Raw genomic sequence first — 15,525 nt, forward strand, 5'->3', positions numbered from 1 at the left:
CACCACGCCCAGCTAATTTTGTATTTTTAGTAGAGACAGAGTTTCACCATGTGGGCCAGGCTGGTCCTGAACTCCTGACCTCAGATGATCCTGCCTCAGCCTCCCAAAGTCCTGGGATTAAAGGCGCAAGCAAAATGCAGTACTTTTGAAAACTTTGATGGCTCATAATTTTGTTGGAGAGTACAGTGTCCTTTGCTCCATAATTGTAAAATATTTTTGTTTAGATTTTAAAACAGCAATTAACGTTGTTTATAAGAGTGATCAATCCAGTGAATTTTAAAATTTCTATGTTTACTTTCAGTAATTTTTTACAAAGGGCCTTTAATATTTGCCCATTCACAAGTCATATTAAGTAAATTTTGATGTACATACAAAAATTTAAATAGTCTCATTTCTTTTTAGCCGAACAGGATAATCCAGGTTATCACAAAATATTGCATGACGACATTCTTCCTATTTAATAACTAACCAGATGAGAACATCGTATTTCCTTTTTTTCCCCTTAGAAGTAATGTGGTTCACTCAGTGATTCTTGAGTTTGAGAAAATTCAAATATATCATCACCTGAAAAACAGTCTGAGATTTATCAAAATCAATTCTGCCATCATGGTAGAGTCTAGAGTGCTATTTCTTTGCATTCATTTTCTGATTTTTCTAATTGCCAGATATCTTCCTGGATCAGTTTTTTTCTCTTTATCATTTATGAGCAGAAAATAAAGAGTTCTGAATATTTTAAGTACGATCAATCAAAGCTAAAAATAAAGCAAAGATGGCCTTTTATATTTTTACAAAAGACGCTGCAATACTTTGCAACACAGTTAAAACACACACACACACACAGAGACACGAAAACACCCAGAGTGAAGCAATACAGATGATTTATTTCAGTTATATTATCTAGGCCAGGGGTTGGCAAAAATTTCCTGTAAAAGGTTTTGCAGTTCATTTAGTGTGTCCACTAAAGTCTGTCTTTTTATCTGGAAGCAACCACAGACAGCATGTTAGGGAATGAGCATGGCTGTGTTCCAATAAAACTTTATGTATAAAAAACAGGTGGTGGACTGGATTTAGCTTGCATGCCATAGTTTGTCAACCCTGCTGTAGGCAATTCATTCTTCTATTTTCTTATTATTTTAGTAATTTTTTAGCATAAACTTGGGAATAATTCTGAGTAATGATGAAATAGTTCCTAGGATGATGAAACAGCATAATATTTCAAGATACAGGAGAGAGAGGATTGTGAAAATCCCACAGCATAACTTAGATTTATAACAGGATTGAATGGACCCATGAAGTTTGTAAGATGGACTAAAAGTCATAAAATATTAATCCTTGCAAAATAGTTAAGAGCTACTCAAAAAGGAAACCAGAAAACTAAAACAGTCCAACTGACCTTAATAGTAAAATTGAAGATTCATTCATTCTGGAAAGATCATGATAAAGGCATCCTGATATAATTCTTTTTCTCAGGGGATTTAGCAATTAATGTAAGTTCTGCTAAAATGTAACATATACATTCCTAAAAATCATAGCATTATGCAAAATCAGGCAATCAAAACCACAGGGCTTTTGGGAAAAGTGAGGTTAAGGGTGTAACACTTAGAAATTTCATCAATGATACATCAAGAAAGAACCTAATATAAACATGTTGCTTAATTTTATATATTTATATTTTCTTTTTAATAAATATGTACATACTACAATAAATATGGCATTTTACCTTGAAGAAAGACCTGAAGTTTACATGTGGAAATGGCCATTGGTAGGGTTGAAGCATGGGAATGTTGCAGATTGGCAGAGGAAGATTATCTGAAATCAGGGTTATTAACACCAGCTGCAGATGCATGGGTGTGGAATGTGACACACTTAGTGGATTGAGGGAACTGTTAGGTATTCGAAGTATGTTTTGTTCATTCTCATGTCTTAGTTCACCTGGGTACTGTTGTCTGTATTCACCTAGCATTTCTCACAGACACAACTGTGCATAAGCAAACATGAATTTATTTTTTTTATTGGGTCCTAATTTACCAGTTATGCTGTGACAAGTTTATGTTTTTAAAACATTATTTGCTGTAAAGTATAATTGACTATATTTGAAAATAGTTTATTAGGTATCCATGGAAACAGACAACTTATTAGTTGTTCTTAGGACTGGCAAGGAAATCTGTGAACGTTGTCTGTGTTCTTCGAAATTATAAGGAAACATTTCTGAGAATTTCTTTGGAAAGCAAAAAATCATTTATGTGTTATGTATATCTAGATTTTGGTATTTTAAGCACTTTGGCTTTTAATTGGTAATTTTATAGATTTTTTACTTCATTTCCATCAAGAATGTATGAAATAATTTTAATGTTTTTTAAAATTCAGGATCAAGAACAAGTACTCAATGACGCAGTGGATGGCAAGGAAATTTATAATACTATCCGTCGTAAAACAAAGGATGCCTTCTATAAAAATATTGTTAAGAAAGGTTATCTTCTGAAAAAGAGTAAGTTCAGACTTTCATCATTAACCCATTTGATAGAGATGTTGTAAATATGGAGCTCCGAACTTATTGTGATATATATTTAATAAGTTTTGACATGAGTTATTAGTAACTGACACTTGTTTAGAGCCCATATATAAGCATTCTTCAAAATTTAGGGTGTAGGTATATTTAAAAGTCTATATTTCCAACCAGAATGTTTCTTCAGCCCATGGTTTTTCTTTTTCTTTCTCTCTTTTTTTTTTTTTTGAGGAACTCTTTATGGCACATAGCACATTCATAGTATTGATATTTTACAGATTTACCTCAATTTGACATAAAGACATGTTGGGGAATTGTGGGTGGGGGTGTGCTTTAGTGGAAGAATTTTTTCCTGAAGACTGTTAAAGAATTACTCCAAAACAAGAATTTTGACGATTTCCTCATGATGAAATCTCTGAAGATATAAAGTATTCTCAACATTTACTCTGTGATTAAAACAAGTAATGTAACAAAAGGCATTTTTGTATAGATTTGTTACAGGCATTTTCTCATTATGTAAGAATTGGCATATTACATAAGCTTTGGAATAAAAATTGATTCATATTTTTAGAAACACTAATTTTAATAATGTGTAGAATTTCGCAATTATTTGGCTAAGAGAAAATAATTATTATTATTTTTTTAACAGGCAAAGGAAAACGTTGGAAAAATTTATATTTTATCTTAGAGGGTAGTGATGCCCAGCTTATTTATTTTGAAAGCGAAAAACGAGCTACCAAACCAAAAGGATTAATAGATCTCAGTGTATGTTCTGTCTATGTCGTTCACGATAGTCTCTTTGGCAGGTAAGAGACTGGTTTCCTATTTTTCTTTCGGGATTGTCTTAGTAATAAAATAGTGGGTATAAACAAAGCAAACCAATTTTGAGAGCCCTAAAATTACCTTCTAACAGTAGTAGATGTACTTTCTAGGTAATTTTTGCCTTCCTTGCTTAATTTTACACTAACATATGCATAAAGTCTACTCCATTGTATTGCATAGAAATCTTTGGCATGACATTTCCTGTAGTATAAGGCATGTTTTCTCCCTGCCCCCACCAGCAATCTTTTGAGTGACTGACTTTGAGTCTTTGTCATCTTTCCTCTGTTTTTTTCACATGCTTTAACTCAGTGTACCCAAGAGTACTAGGTGCACTCAATTCTGCCATTAACTCTGTAAGCAAGTTCTTGAGAAAAGTTAACGTTAAAAAATAATCTTAAAATTGTCTTGATAGGAAAAATGTATTTGAAATTAAAAAAAAAAATTCTTCTTACATTGATTTCTTGGTTTTAAAAAAATGAATATAAATGTATAAGCTGAATCCTAAACATCAGAGGACAAATCCAGCTCTTGATTACATCTGGATTTTTGCTCAAGAACAACAGCCTTTTACCTTTCACCATTAGTATTATCAGTAATCCATCCCAGTCTTTTTAGATGTACTTACCACTTTTATTACCTATTGTCACAATTAGTTAGAGAAAAGGCAGTTAAAACAAATGTTTCAACAGCTTGTTTTTCTGCTGCAGGATGGCATTTCTGTGAGGCAAATCTACGTTTTATCCTGTTGAAATATTTCTCTTAAGAGAAATACCTGTAAAATATATAGCCTTGTCATTTCTTTTTTCAGAGTGTGTTTAGGAGATCACATTAGTGTTATTTGTGATTTTGACAGTTTTTTAAAATGATCAGATAGGTTTGGGGAATGCTGATTGAACAAATAGTTTTACTTATATATAGCAAGGCTTTTTGTATTCTTAGCTAGTGTTTATATTGTGAATCTCTAAAATAGTATGAATTACTTCATAAATTCATTTTACAAAGATACCCTTTTTTTTGTCCTTGAATACTCTCTGATACCTCATAAAGAGTTGTTCCAAAAAACACAGATTGTGCGAGACAGGATTTCTTGAGATTTTTCTGCCCCTTTTTCAGAACCTGAGAATCTTAGCCTTCAAATGTGGTTGATTCAGGTCTCTGGCTTTTCTCTTTAGTTCTACTCTGCACCCTTCTTGTGGGTTGAATCCTTCCTCAAACCAGTTCCCTACATAGTAGCAAGGTGGCAAACAGCACCAGAGAAAGGGCCATAAGCATTCACTCCCATAATTATTAAAAATCTTGAAAATACTCTGTTGAGCCACCTCTCAACCAATTTTTAGTTCTAGGTTACCTGAGGTAGCAAAAGGAATGGGATTATCCCGATAGAATGAGGAGGCCCTTTTGTGCCCAGATCTGTTGCTAGAAGTGATCTCACCCAAATAGTGACGCTGCTCTACTTACCATATGTATGGGTGAAATGGATATTGGAGACGACACTATTCACTACTAAATGTAGTTTATTATCGTGAAAACAATTAAAACAGTAAAAGTCGGATGATATTTTGGGAACAACTTCATTGAGATCAGTAATATGAAATAGGTGGTTCTTGATTCTTGGAGGATGGGTATGAATTTATTTGGATAGTTAAGCACAGCTTCCTAACCAGTGTTCCATTAATCAGTGTAGGTGTCCCTTGAGATACTAGTGGTTGTAAAATCCTATTGTAGTACAAGTATTTAACAGATGTTTTACATTTCAAAAATTATAACACTTGAAATCATATGATCCCTGTATAAACTGTTCCAATTCATTATTTTATTGGGGCAAAAGAATTGGTACATAACACTTGGAGACAGAGAGCTTTTTATAGTGGCTATACTTCAGTACTTCCTACTTTCTTGTTCAATCATCCAGGTACTCTGAATATTACTTTATTCACAGCTTGTTAATCATCATGAAGCTACTTTTTATGTTCAAGCAGAAATGTCTCATTTTGTTTCTTACATTTCTTTCAATTAACAGGGAAGTTAAAATTGTTGTAATTATCGTTGTAAAATATATAAGGAGGTTCTTGAAAAGAACATAATAAATTTGATATATTTTTCATTTTTACTACTTTATAATTAGCCTTAATGTACTGATATTAATTTTCCCCCAATAAGGGCAATTTGGTGACTAACATTGGCAAGTCATTAGACTCGTAAGATGAAAAATAATTTAAAAAAAATGTAACTCACTCACTAGGCCCCGAAAAAAATACATTTTGTTAAATGTATTTCTTTAATACTTTGAAACAACGAAGGTCCTATGGAAATGCTAGTTAATGACTGATGATGAGCCTTCATGATAGGAACATTTAAAGATTTTATGTCAAGATTATATATATGTTTGTCTGTAGACCTGAATTCCATATTAAATAATAGAATGAAATGGAGGCTGTAATAAAATCTAAGCTGCTTCAGTTGCATGCGTTTTCAGTTTTATGTGACAAGTGGAATCAAAATACCTACTGTTGGATGCTGAAGTATGTTAGCTGTCCAAAAGAAAAGTTTTGATAAAAGTTTATGATTACAGGAGAAAAACTTTTGGGGAATGATTCTCATTTTGCAGGTTTACTGAAGAATGAGTAAACTTCGTCAAATTATATGTACAATACAAAAAGATACGTGTTTTAACAGTTTATGGATTTAAGGCAGAAATTCAACCTGGGAAAAATGAAGTTAAAAATGATTCACTAGTGATACTTAAAACTGGAATTATATGAATCTTAAGGAAGTATTAAGAGGAATATAGCAATATCTGTAAAACTGAAGAAAAGCTTTAGCATTAGTTTATATGAACAGATGCAGTTAGATTGGAAATCTGTTGGCACAATCAAAAGAAAGGTCCACATTACACTTGACAGTAAAAGAGAAAGAACTGCTAGAGTAAAAAGAAGGATCAGATCCTTGAAGTACAAGTTGAAGATTCTGAATGATTCCTATTCTGGTTAGTAACAAGAAAGGAGTTTCTGTCTGGTATGGGGAAAAGCAATAAATATACTTTTGTCACTTGCTATGAAGTTGTAACTTGTTTCTTGTGCAGTTTCTTGTTGAAGGTGACTTAAAAGAATATGAAGACATTTAAAAAAGTCTTTGTCATGAATTATATTTAATGATACCAAGTCTGAAACCTAGTATGAAAAAGTTATGTTAATGAGAACTAAACTCAAGTCTCTCATTTAGAAAACAGATTTTTCTTTTAGGGTTGGGCACAGTGGCTCACGCCTGTAATCCCAGCAACTTTTAGCCATTTAATCCTGATGCCTGTAGGGTCTACTTACTTTGATTGAATGGTAAACATTGTACATGAAAAACTATGGAAACTATGGATAATAATGTTACTATGTCCAGAAAGAATTGTTCTTACGGATAGTTAGGGATAGTACATCTTGTAAAGGCTGTTCCATTTCTGATTTGCCCTTATCATGAAGGCATAGCCCTTCAGGGGTCTCAGTGGAAAGCCTGAAATTCATTTTTTTCCCCCTCCCAGCACTGTCAAACTACTGGATTTGTAGTTAGTTTTTTAGCCTTTTAGCTACTATTTTCTGCTTAGCATCTCAGCTACACAGCTTAGGAATTGGCAACTGCCTTGAATGGAAAAGCTGTGGAGAATGTCGGGTTCATTATAGTATGATCTTGGCTCCTCAAATCTTAGCTGCTTTGGTTGTTCTCCAGTGCTTTCAAACAGTTGTTTTTTTTGTTTTGTATTAATATTTTAAATTTTACCCAACTAGGATGGTTAGTCTGATACAGGCAATATTTAGAATTGGGAGTTTCCAATTCCTATTTTCCATGATTATTTTTAGGACATTCTCAAAGCATGAAAAGATAGTCTTTATCTTTAATAAGTGTTAAGCCTGTCCTCTGTGTATTTTTGCTATGGCCGCCTAACATTAGCATGATATAAAATCTTTGTTTAAAGCAGGAAATAGAAGTAACATTTATTGAGTTCCAAAAACATGCAGGCCCTTAGTAAAGATTTTATCAGTATTTTCAAGTCTAGTTGGAAAGATAGCACATTTTCAAAAGTGGTATCAAATGATTTATAATAATACTAAAGGAAGACAAGAACATTTGTTGTACACAGCTGTTCACTTAAACTCTAGAACACCATATGTATAAGGAGATGATGTTTCCATTTCAACAGGTGAAGAAAAATGATCAGTTTAGAAAAATTTGAAAATATAGAATCACCTGCAATCTCCTTAGAGATAATTACTTAGAACATTTTTGGTCTAAGAACATTTCTAGTCTTTTTCCAGTGCATATAAAGTTTTTCAGATTAGCTGTTACGTGTAGTTGTAGCAATTCAGCTTCAATTTGTAACTTCATTTCTAATGTCTTTTACAATTAATTGAAATTGCTTTAGTTTACACTTTGAAACACTGATAAAATTTTAATAGTGCTGACATAAAGTTTTCTAAAATATATACAGCTGACTTCTTTTTAATAATCTAGTACAGTGGAGTATTATTTCTCTTAAGAATTATAATTTTATGTTATTTATTGTGTTTTGGAAGCTGGTATAAATATTTTGCTGCTTTTTGTTAAGCTTCCTAATAATTTTTGTTTTTATTTTAAAGGCCAAACTGTTTTCAGATAGTAGTTCAGCACTTTAGCGAAGAACATTACATCTTTTACTTTGCAGGAGAAACTCCAGAACAAGCAGAGGTAAGAGTACTGTTTCTTCAACCACTGTAAACTTTTATGTTAGCCCATGTTTTCTTATTAACTGAAATAGAAAATGATTGCATTCAAGATAAAGTGATAGAAGCCCTGAAATCTAATCATCTCTTATTTTAAGGAAAGAGATTTCATATGTAAAAAGTTTTCTGAAAGAAATGCAGAAACAAACACAGTGAAGGGTTATTAGGAATGAAAACTCCATTTTAAATTGACCTTTAAATACTCTATGATGTTGAGTCCAACTGAGAATGCTCGTTTAAAATCCTCTCTGCATAAAGGCTGTAGATAATCTCAGTACAATCCAAAGGTAAGCCAGTTAGTAACAGGCATTAATTATTCTTCTTCACTGGTTGAACTCCATGTCTGAAAATAAAAGTCAGTCAACACAAGGAAAGAGATTTTAGGAATCTGTTCTCCAAGCCAAGTCTACATATAATGTCTACTTTAGATTAGCTATTGATCCATGTGCAGTGTCCTTCTTACAGCTTCTATTAAGTAATTTTGTGAAGAAATAATATTAAAGAAAAAAACTCTTTAAAAAATATTTTGCAGCAAACGGAGACGCCACCTCTATAACAAAAGTAAAAAATTAGCTGGGTGTTCTGGCTCATGCCTGTAGTCCCAGCCACTGGATAGAATGAGGCAGGAAGATTGCATTAGCACAGGAGTTTGAGTTACCGTGAGTAAGATTGAGACACTGTACCCCAGCCTAGGCAACAGACTGAGATACTGTCTCTTAAAATTTTTTTTTGCTTTCTTTGAACCCTAATACTTCTGGGGTATATGGTCGTATTTTACACAAATATGGCTAAATTTCGGCTTATACTCTAATGAAAGAACTTAAACGTGGTTAAGAAGTGAAAGTGGCTTTGTTGGAAATATAATTTGCCAACCCTAGATATGAGGAAGATGCCCTTAAAACTGGATCCTAGCATGAGACTCACAGAATAAACTTGAATGAGCCACTGTGTTTTGTAGCTTGTAACTGAATGTCGTATTTCACATCTTTATAAAATATCTCATTTAAATGCTCATTTCACATGTAATGCACATAAAATTTTATGGCTATGTATCCCTAAGTTTTAGACGAGAAAGGTAGGGCTCAAAACATTTTGGTAACTTACATGATTTTTTTAAATGTTAGAAATTGAGTTAGAAATTTTAACTTCAGTATCCTATTTTCTAATCATTTTACCATCGTCCGTCTTTCTGAATAAAAATGTGTCACATACCATAGTGACATTTCAGCATGTTTTGCAGCCTTAGAATGTTTTAAATATATTTATACATAATATTTATATATTTCCATAAATGGTATTTCCAGTTTTTGTCGATTTGTTGGGCTGTGGGGGTCTCTGGTTATTCTCTTCTATTTCAAAAACCTATGGTAACTGATTTGGTTTTAATTTGCTGTAATATAAAGACTGTTTCTAAATATTGATAAAGTTCAGCTTCACTGAAATAGCCAACAAACTAAAGACATAATTGAATAAAGCAATAGAACACAGCTTTCCAGAAACATGTAAAAACCAAAGTGAATATTTAGATTTATTTTTAATAAACCTTAGTTCTCTTCTTTCCCCCAAAGCACTAAACATTTAAAAAATATGGCTGCAATTTGATTTGAATATTAGGCTAAAATGATTTTTAAAATCTAATGTTATATTTAAAAGCTTAAAAATAACCCAAATCCCCTTATACATTTCTGCCTGTATCGTGGCCTAAAGTATAGATTAGCATGCTTGTCATGGGATCAGTCATAACGTTATCAGTTGGTTTTAGAATCAGCCCTCTCCCCTTCTCAAAAAATGTATCAAATTCCACCTAAGCTTGCCTCAAGTGTAACAGCTTAATTATACTTGACAGTTAACTTCCCCAAGGTAGTATGTTTGGGAGAAACAGTTTCTTTCATGTAAATTTGATTTTTTGGCTAATTAATGGCCACTCGATGTGTTTAATACATAAATTCAAACAAAGATTTATACAGAATTACAACTGTTTTGGTTGTTTTATTGTTATTACTTTATTATTTATTATTTTATTATTGGTTATTGTTATAAAGTGCAATATAGTCCGAGAAACGAAAGGGCAGTCTAGAGAAGGAAGGAATTGTTGAATTTGAAAAAAAAAAAAAAAAAAACCTAACTGATGATTTGGAAACCAAATAAACTAGTGTATATTTCTTTGAAATGCTTTTTTTCTTTGTAGGATTGGATGAAAGGTCTGCAGGCATTTTGCAATTTACGGAAAAGTAGTCCAGGGACATCCAATAAACGCCTTCGTCAGGTGAAGCTTAATTTTCTTTGATTTTTAATTGTCACATTTTGCTCTAACGCTTCGCTCTTTTTATTTTATTTTTATCTGAACTGTTTTGGACATCATATCTTAGGAGGGGTTAAGCCATGCTGCCACTTGCTTTAGTAGCAGGAAAATGTTACTTCTTTATGAAAGAGAATGTTCTTTCTTAGTCCAAAATGCCAAATGTTGAAAACATAAGAAAGATTATTCTTCCACTTTAAATAACAATACTAAACCAACACAGCAGAAACTGTTCTGTTGGGCACTTAATTTTCCTTTAAAAAATTATTTTGGCCTTTTTCAAAAAAGTAGAACATTGAAAAGATCATCAGATTTATAGCACAAATCTCAATGAACTTTTTTGGGATTTTCATTTTGAAGAACAGCTTTTAAAACCTACTGCTTAACTCTTAGGAAATATTTAATCTTATTTGAAACTGTAACATGCCCTATACTTGGAGTTGTGGAGAGTTAAGCTAGGCTTTCTCTTTTTTGCCTTTACAAGAGTAACTTTATAACCTCCATTTCTTGGCTTTTTTTCTTTATAGTAATCCCTATATATTGGAAGAAGTTAGGCAAATTTTGACATTCTCGAGGTTTTAAAGAAAGTTGAGTACAATATTTACTGACCAAAGTGTCTCCTGTTCTCTTCATGTGAATATCTGATAAGCTGAGTGATTAACATACTGTTCTACTGGGAGTGGATAATGGTTGACATTTAGGTGACTAAATAGTCCCTGTAACCCAAAGTCTGGCTCTTAGCCAGGGAAATTTAAGTAGACACACAATCGCCATGTCTTCATAACATTGTAACATTTTGTAAGCTATCAAAAATCAGATTGGATTTTTGCAAATAAGAGCAAGTTGTATTTTGTATGAAACTTGAGCCATTAAACTGACATTTGCAGGTTTAACATAATCATAGCTAACATCTCAAACACTTTTTATGTATCAGTGGGCAGTGAGATTTAGTGATTTACATATACAGTTGGCCCTTTCTATTCATGGGTTCTGCATCACTGTAATCTACCAACCATGGGTCAAAACTATTCAGAAAAAAATACAATAAAAAGATACAGTATAACAACTATGTACATAGCATTCACATTGTATTAGGTATTACAAGTAATCTAGAGATGATTTACAGCATACAGGAGGGCATGCATAGATTTTATGCAGATACTACGTCATTTTCTATATGGAACTTGAGCATCTTGGGCTTAGTTATCTGCCAGGAGAGAGAGGTGGAGGGTCTTGAAATCAGTCCCCCACAGATAACTGAGGGATAACTAGTTTGTAATCCTTACTACAACCTGTAGTGTAGACTTTATACTTACATATTAGAAAGATGAGGCTTAGAGGGACAGATTTGTCCAAGGCCACACAAGTAGTATATGGCAAGAGAGAAAGAGGACCTGATACTAGAAGGTAGATGATGTAAGTTTTGGCATCCAAACTGACAAATAACTTAGTTTCTTTAGGTTTGTATCCTTTCCTGTAAAATAAGAAGGTAAGGTCAGTGTTTTAAAAGTGTTTAGCTGTGGAACTCTTCTATAGAAATAGAATCTTCCAGATAAATATTATATAACATACGGGATTTCGATTTGAGTAGTGACAGTTGTTTACTTATATTAGTAAAGAATTTTCTTAACTTCATTTTCTCTTTATCATTGTTTTATGGTAGAAAAGATGTATTTCATTATTTCTCCAAGTATGTAGTGGGAGAAATAACTTGTAAAATAAAATTGCATTGTTTTATCTTTTTAGGTGGGAAGAATTATTTTAAATGTTTGAATGTTTTAAGTATGTCATATATAAAGGAAAAATATAACCAAAGCTCGTATTTTCTGAAAAAAGGGGAAAATAAATCATTATTTTTGGCTTTGTATCTTAGAGTAATTGCTTTTGAAATGTGCAATTCTAGAAATCTGGGGTAATTTTTTTTTTTTTTTTTTTTTAGGTCAGCAGCCTTGTTTTACATATTGAAGAAGCCCATAAACTCCCAGTAAAACATTTTACTAATCCATATTGTAACATCTACCTGAATAGTGTCCAAGTAGCAAAAACTCATGCAAGGGAAGGGCAAAACCCAGTGTGGTCAGAAGAGTTTGTCTTTGAGTAAGTCTTATTTTATCATTACATTAATCATTTTCTTTTACCATATTGCATTTCTTTCTATTTTTTTTTTTGGTCTCTAAACCATCAGAACAAGGTACCATATTCAGGTGTCCTAATAGCTATATATATATATTTTTTTTCTGTTGTGTTTGTTTACCTTTATTTGTGAAGTGCTATGCCCTTGGTTTTTCCACTTAGTTATTAACATGAATTATTAGCAAGTCAAAAAACTTTACTAATCCACACATACAGAATGTTTACTAGGGTTTCCAGTACTTAGTTGAATGAATTATTAGTTTAGGAGGTTAAAGATGGTAGGAAAAGTGTGTAATTTGCGTGTCTTCTGTATACCAAATAATAAAATACGTTGTGAATCTGGTTTTAGGTCTAGCACACTTTTTTTTTTTTTTTTTTTTTGGCAGAAATGGGGGTTTATTTGATACTAGAACTAAAGAAATAAGGTAGTTTGATGCCAGATCATTTTGTTAATTCTTTTTCTCCTTGCTCCTTTAGTGATCTTCCTCCTGACATCAATAGATTTGAAATAACTCTCAGTAATAAAACAAAGAAAAGCAAAGATCCTGATATCTGTAAGTTGATACAGAAACTTTCTAAAATAGAAAAAGCATGTTTTATATACTTTTAAAATTCACAATGAAAGTCTTGAAATAGAAATTTAAAAAAAAATCAGAAATACACGTAGTATAATTTGAGATAGTTTCTTTCTGCATTATTGTATTGATTATCTTAAAGTATTGATTATCAAGAAAGAGTATACCTAAGAAAGAAAAAGACCAACACGGTTCAACCGTACATACTGTTAGGCAATTAAGATTAAAGTATCTAGCCACCCTCCTTTCTCCAATGAATAGGAAGAATAAGAAAATGATTACAGTGGTCTTTTTGTAGGGCTTGCCCTCATCCCTTCTTTCTACTTTTTAGGTTTTTCCGTTTTTTTCTTTTGAGATGGAGTCTTGCTCTTGTTGCTCAGGCTGGAGTGCAGTGGTGTGATCTTGGCTCACTGCAACCTCCACCTCGCAGGTTCAAGCGATTCTCCTGCCTCAGCCTCCTGAGTATCTGGGACTACAGGCGCCCACCACCATGCCTGGCTAAGTTTTGTACTTTTTTTAAGTAGAGACGGGGGTTTCACCATTTTGGCCAGGCTGGTCTCGAACTCCTGACCTCAGGTGATCTGCCTGCCTCAGCCTCCCAAAGTGCTGGGATTACATTAGCATATTAGTAAAAAAGTATTCTATTTAAAAATTTCCCTTAAACTTGAATATATCATTTATTCACTTCTGGTAGTCAAAGGCTTCCAGTTCCTGTCCTCAGCAGCACAACTCCTTCCATACTGCTCTAAAGCAGTTGACAGTGGGATTTACCAGTTCACATCAGGGTGAATTAGGTTAATACCTTCTTAACACTCAGGCTTAGGGAAGGAAGTGATATGTATTAACAGACAGATTAAAGCCTGAATATTCCTCTATAAAATGTTTATTCTGTAATTTTTTGTAGTAATTTTAGTTTTCCATTACTTTTACGATAAAATCCAAACCCCACAGTAATGACACAGAAGGAAGGCCATACCTTATATTTTAAGTGCTCTCTTTTCTTTTTGCACTACTTTTCTTCTTAGCTACACTTCCAGATCTTGTCAGCTCAAGGGTTACCTGTTTAAAGTGGAGTTTTCACCTCCACAGGCTGAATTAGGTATTATTTAATCTGTACTCGAATAGCATTCACCACTGTTAACAGCACTTAATGCTGAAACATAATTGATTTCTTGCCTTATTGACTAAACTGACCTCTATGCAACTCAAAGACCACATCTCAATCATCTCTATACTCCCTACCTATCAGAGTTTAGTGCACAGTAGACATTCAGTAAATGAATGAAGCAATTAAATATTGAATTTGTGATGTTATTGAAAACTCCTTTAATGAAAAGCATTTAACACCATAGAGAAGACTGAACACCAGAAAAATTTACTTGCATGACTATCATGTTATCTTTTTAGACAATAATTGCTTGTTTTTCTTCCCAAGTATTTATGCGCTGCCAGTTGAGCCGATTACAGAAAGGGCATGCCACAGATGAATGGTTTCTGCTCAGCTCCCATATACCATTAAAAGGTATTGAACCAGGGTCCCTGCGTGTTCGAGCACGATACTCTATGGAAAAAATCATGCCAGAAGAAGAGTACAGTGAATTTAAAGAGGTATTAAGTTATTTATCAATCTTGTTTTTGTTGGAATTAACAGAAACATTTAACATTTAATAAAAAATCTATTAAGCTAAACATAGTAATTCATAGCTTAGTAGCACACTGACACCAGAGAAAGATTTAAAACCTTGTTTTATAGTGTGATTTTGGTAGAAATAGGTAGATTACGAATTCATTCTATTTTAAATAAATTTATTCAGTGGGACATCATTTTAAATATAAGAACTTGTGAAAGAACATATTTCTTGTTAGTCTCATGGAGCATGCTTAATGCTATGTACTTTAAACAGTCTTTTAAAATGTCATTTTAGCTTATACTGCAAAAGGAACTTCATGTAGTCTATGCTTTATCACATGTATGTGGACAAGACCGAACACTATTGGCCAGCATCCTACTGAGGATTTTTCTTCACGAAAAGCTTGAATCGTTGTTGTTATGCACACTAAATGACAGAGAAATAAGCATGGAAGGTATAGTATGGCTATATTAGTGTGATACTTTAAGAAACTGGGTTTAGATTTTATATCAAGGATATATGGACTCTATCTCTGAATATACTAAATCGTTAAATTATATTGCAAGGTAAGTTATTCTGTTTTCCCTCATTAAAAATTGCAGTTGGATATCAGTTCTGATTATGTTGGTTACTATGGGGAGCTGATATTTCTAATGCAGAGTTTGGCAGATAAGTACTAGAAGCCACAAGAAAGTGGTATCTGTGTCTACATCAATGGCTCATAGTGCTTGATTGTCTGGCATATTTAATTGTATTCTCTTGTTTATTTATTTATTTATTTATTTTGAGATGGAGTCTCAGTCGCCCAGGCTGT

At 32.9% G+C, this 15,525-nt stretch overlaps 1 protein-coding gene across 5 annotated transcripts in view; it reads left to right on the forward strand.

Annotated features, from left to right (window-relative positions):
* The window catches only part of RASA1 (RAS p21 protein activator (GTPase activating protein) 1), a 121,684-nt gene that overhangs the window by 91,707 nt on the left and 14,452 nt on the right, over window positions 1-15,525 (forward strand). For all 5 annotated transcript variants that reach the window (XM_011977998.1, XM_011978002.1, XM_011978003.1 and 2 more), the window contains 8 exons: window positions 2,368-2,488; window positions 3,156-3,312; window positions 7,951-8,038; window positions 10,262-10,339; window positions 12,312-12,469; window positions 12,983-13,059; window positions 14,516-14,688; window positions 15,006-15,165. In XM_011977998.1, coding sequence (XP_011833388.1) covers window positions 2,368-2,488; window positions 3,156-3,312; window positions 7,951-8,038; window positions 10,262-10,339; window positions 12,312-12,469; window positions 12,983-13,059; window positions 14,516-14,688; window positions 15,006-15,165 — 1,012 coding nt within the window. The remainder of the gene's footprint in view (window positions 1-2,367; window positions 2,489-3,155; window positions 3,313-7,950; window positions 8,039-10,261; window positions 10,340-12,311; window positions 12,470-12,982; window positions 13,060-14,515; window positions 14,689-15,005; window positions 15,166-15,525) is intronic.

This window comes from Mandrillus leucophaeus, unplaced genomic scaffold, assembly GCF_000951045.1.
Source record: "Mandrillus leucophaeus isolate KB7577 unplaced genomic scaffold, Mleu.le_1.0 Scaffold187, whole genome shotgun sequence".
Lineage (NCBI taxonomy): Eukaryota > Metazoa > Chordata > Mammalia > Primates > Cercopithecidae > Mandrillus > Mandrillus leucophaeus.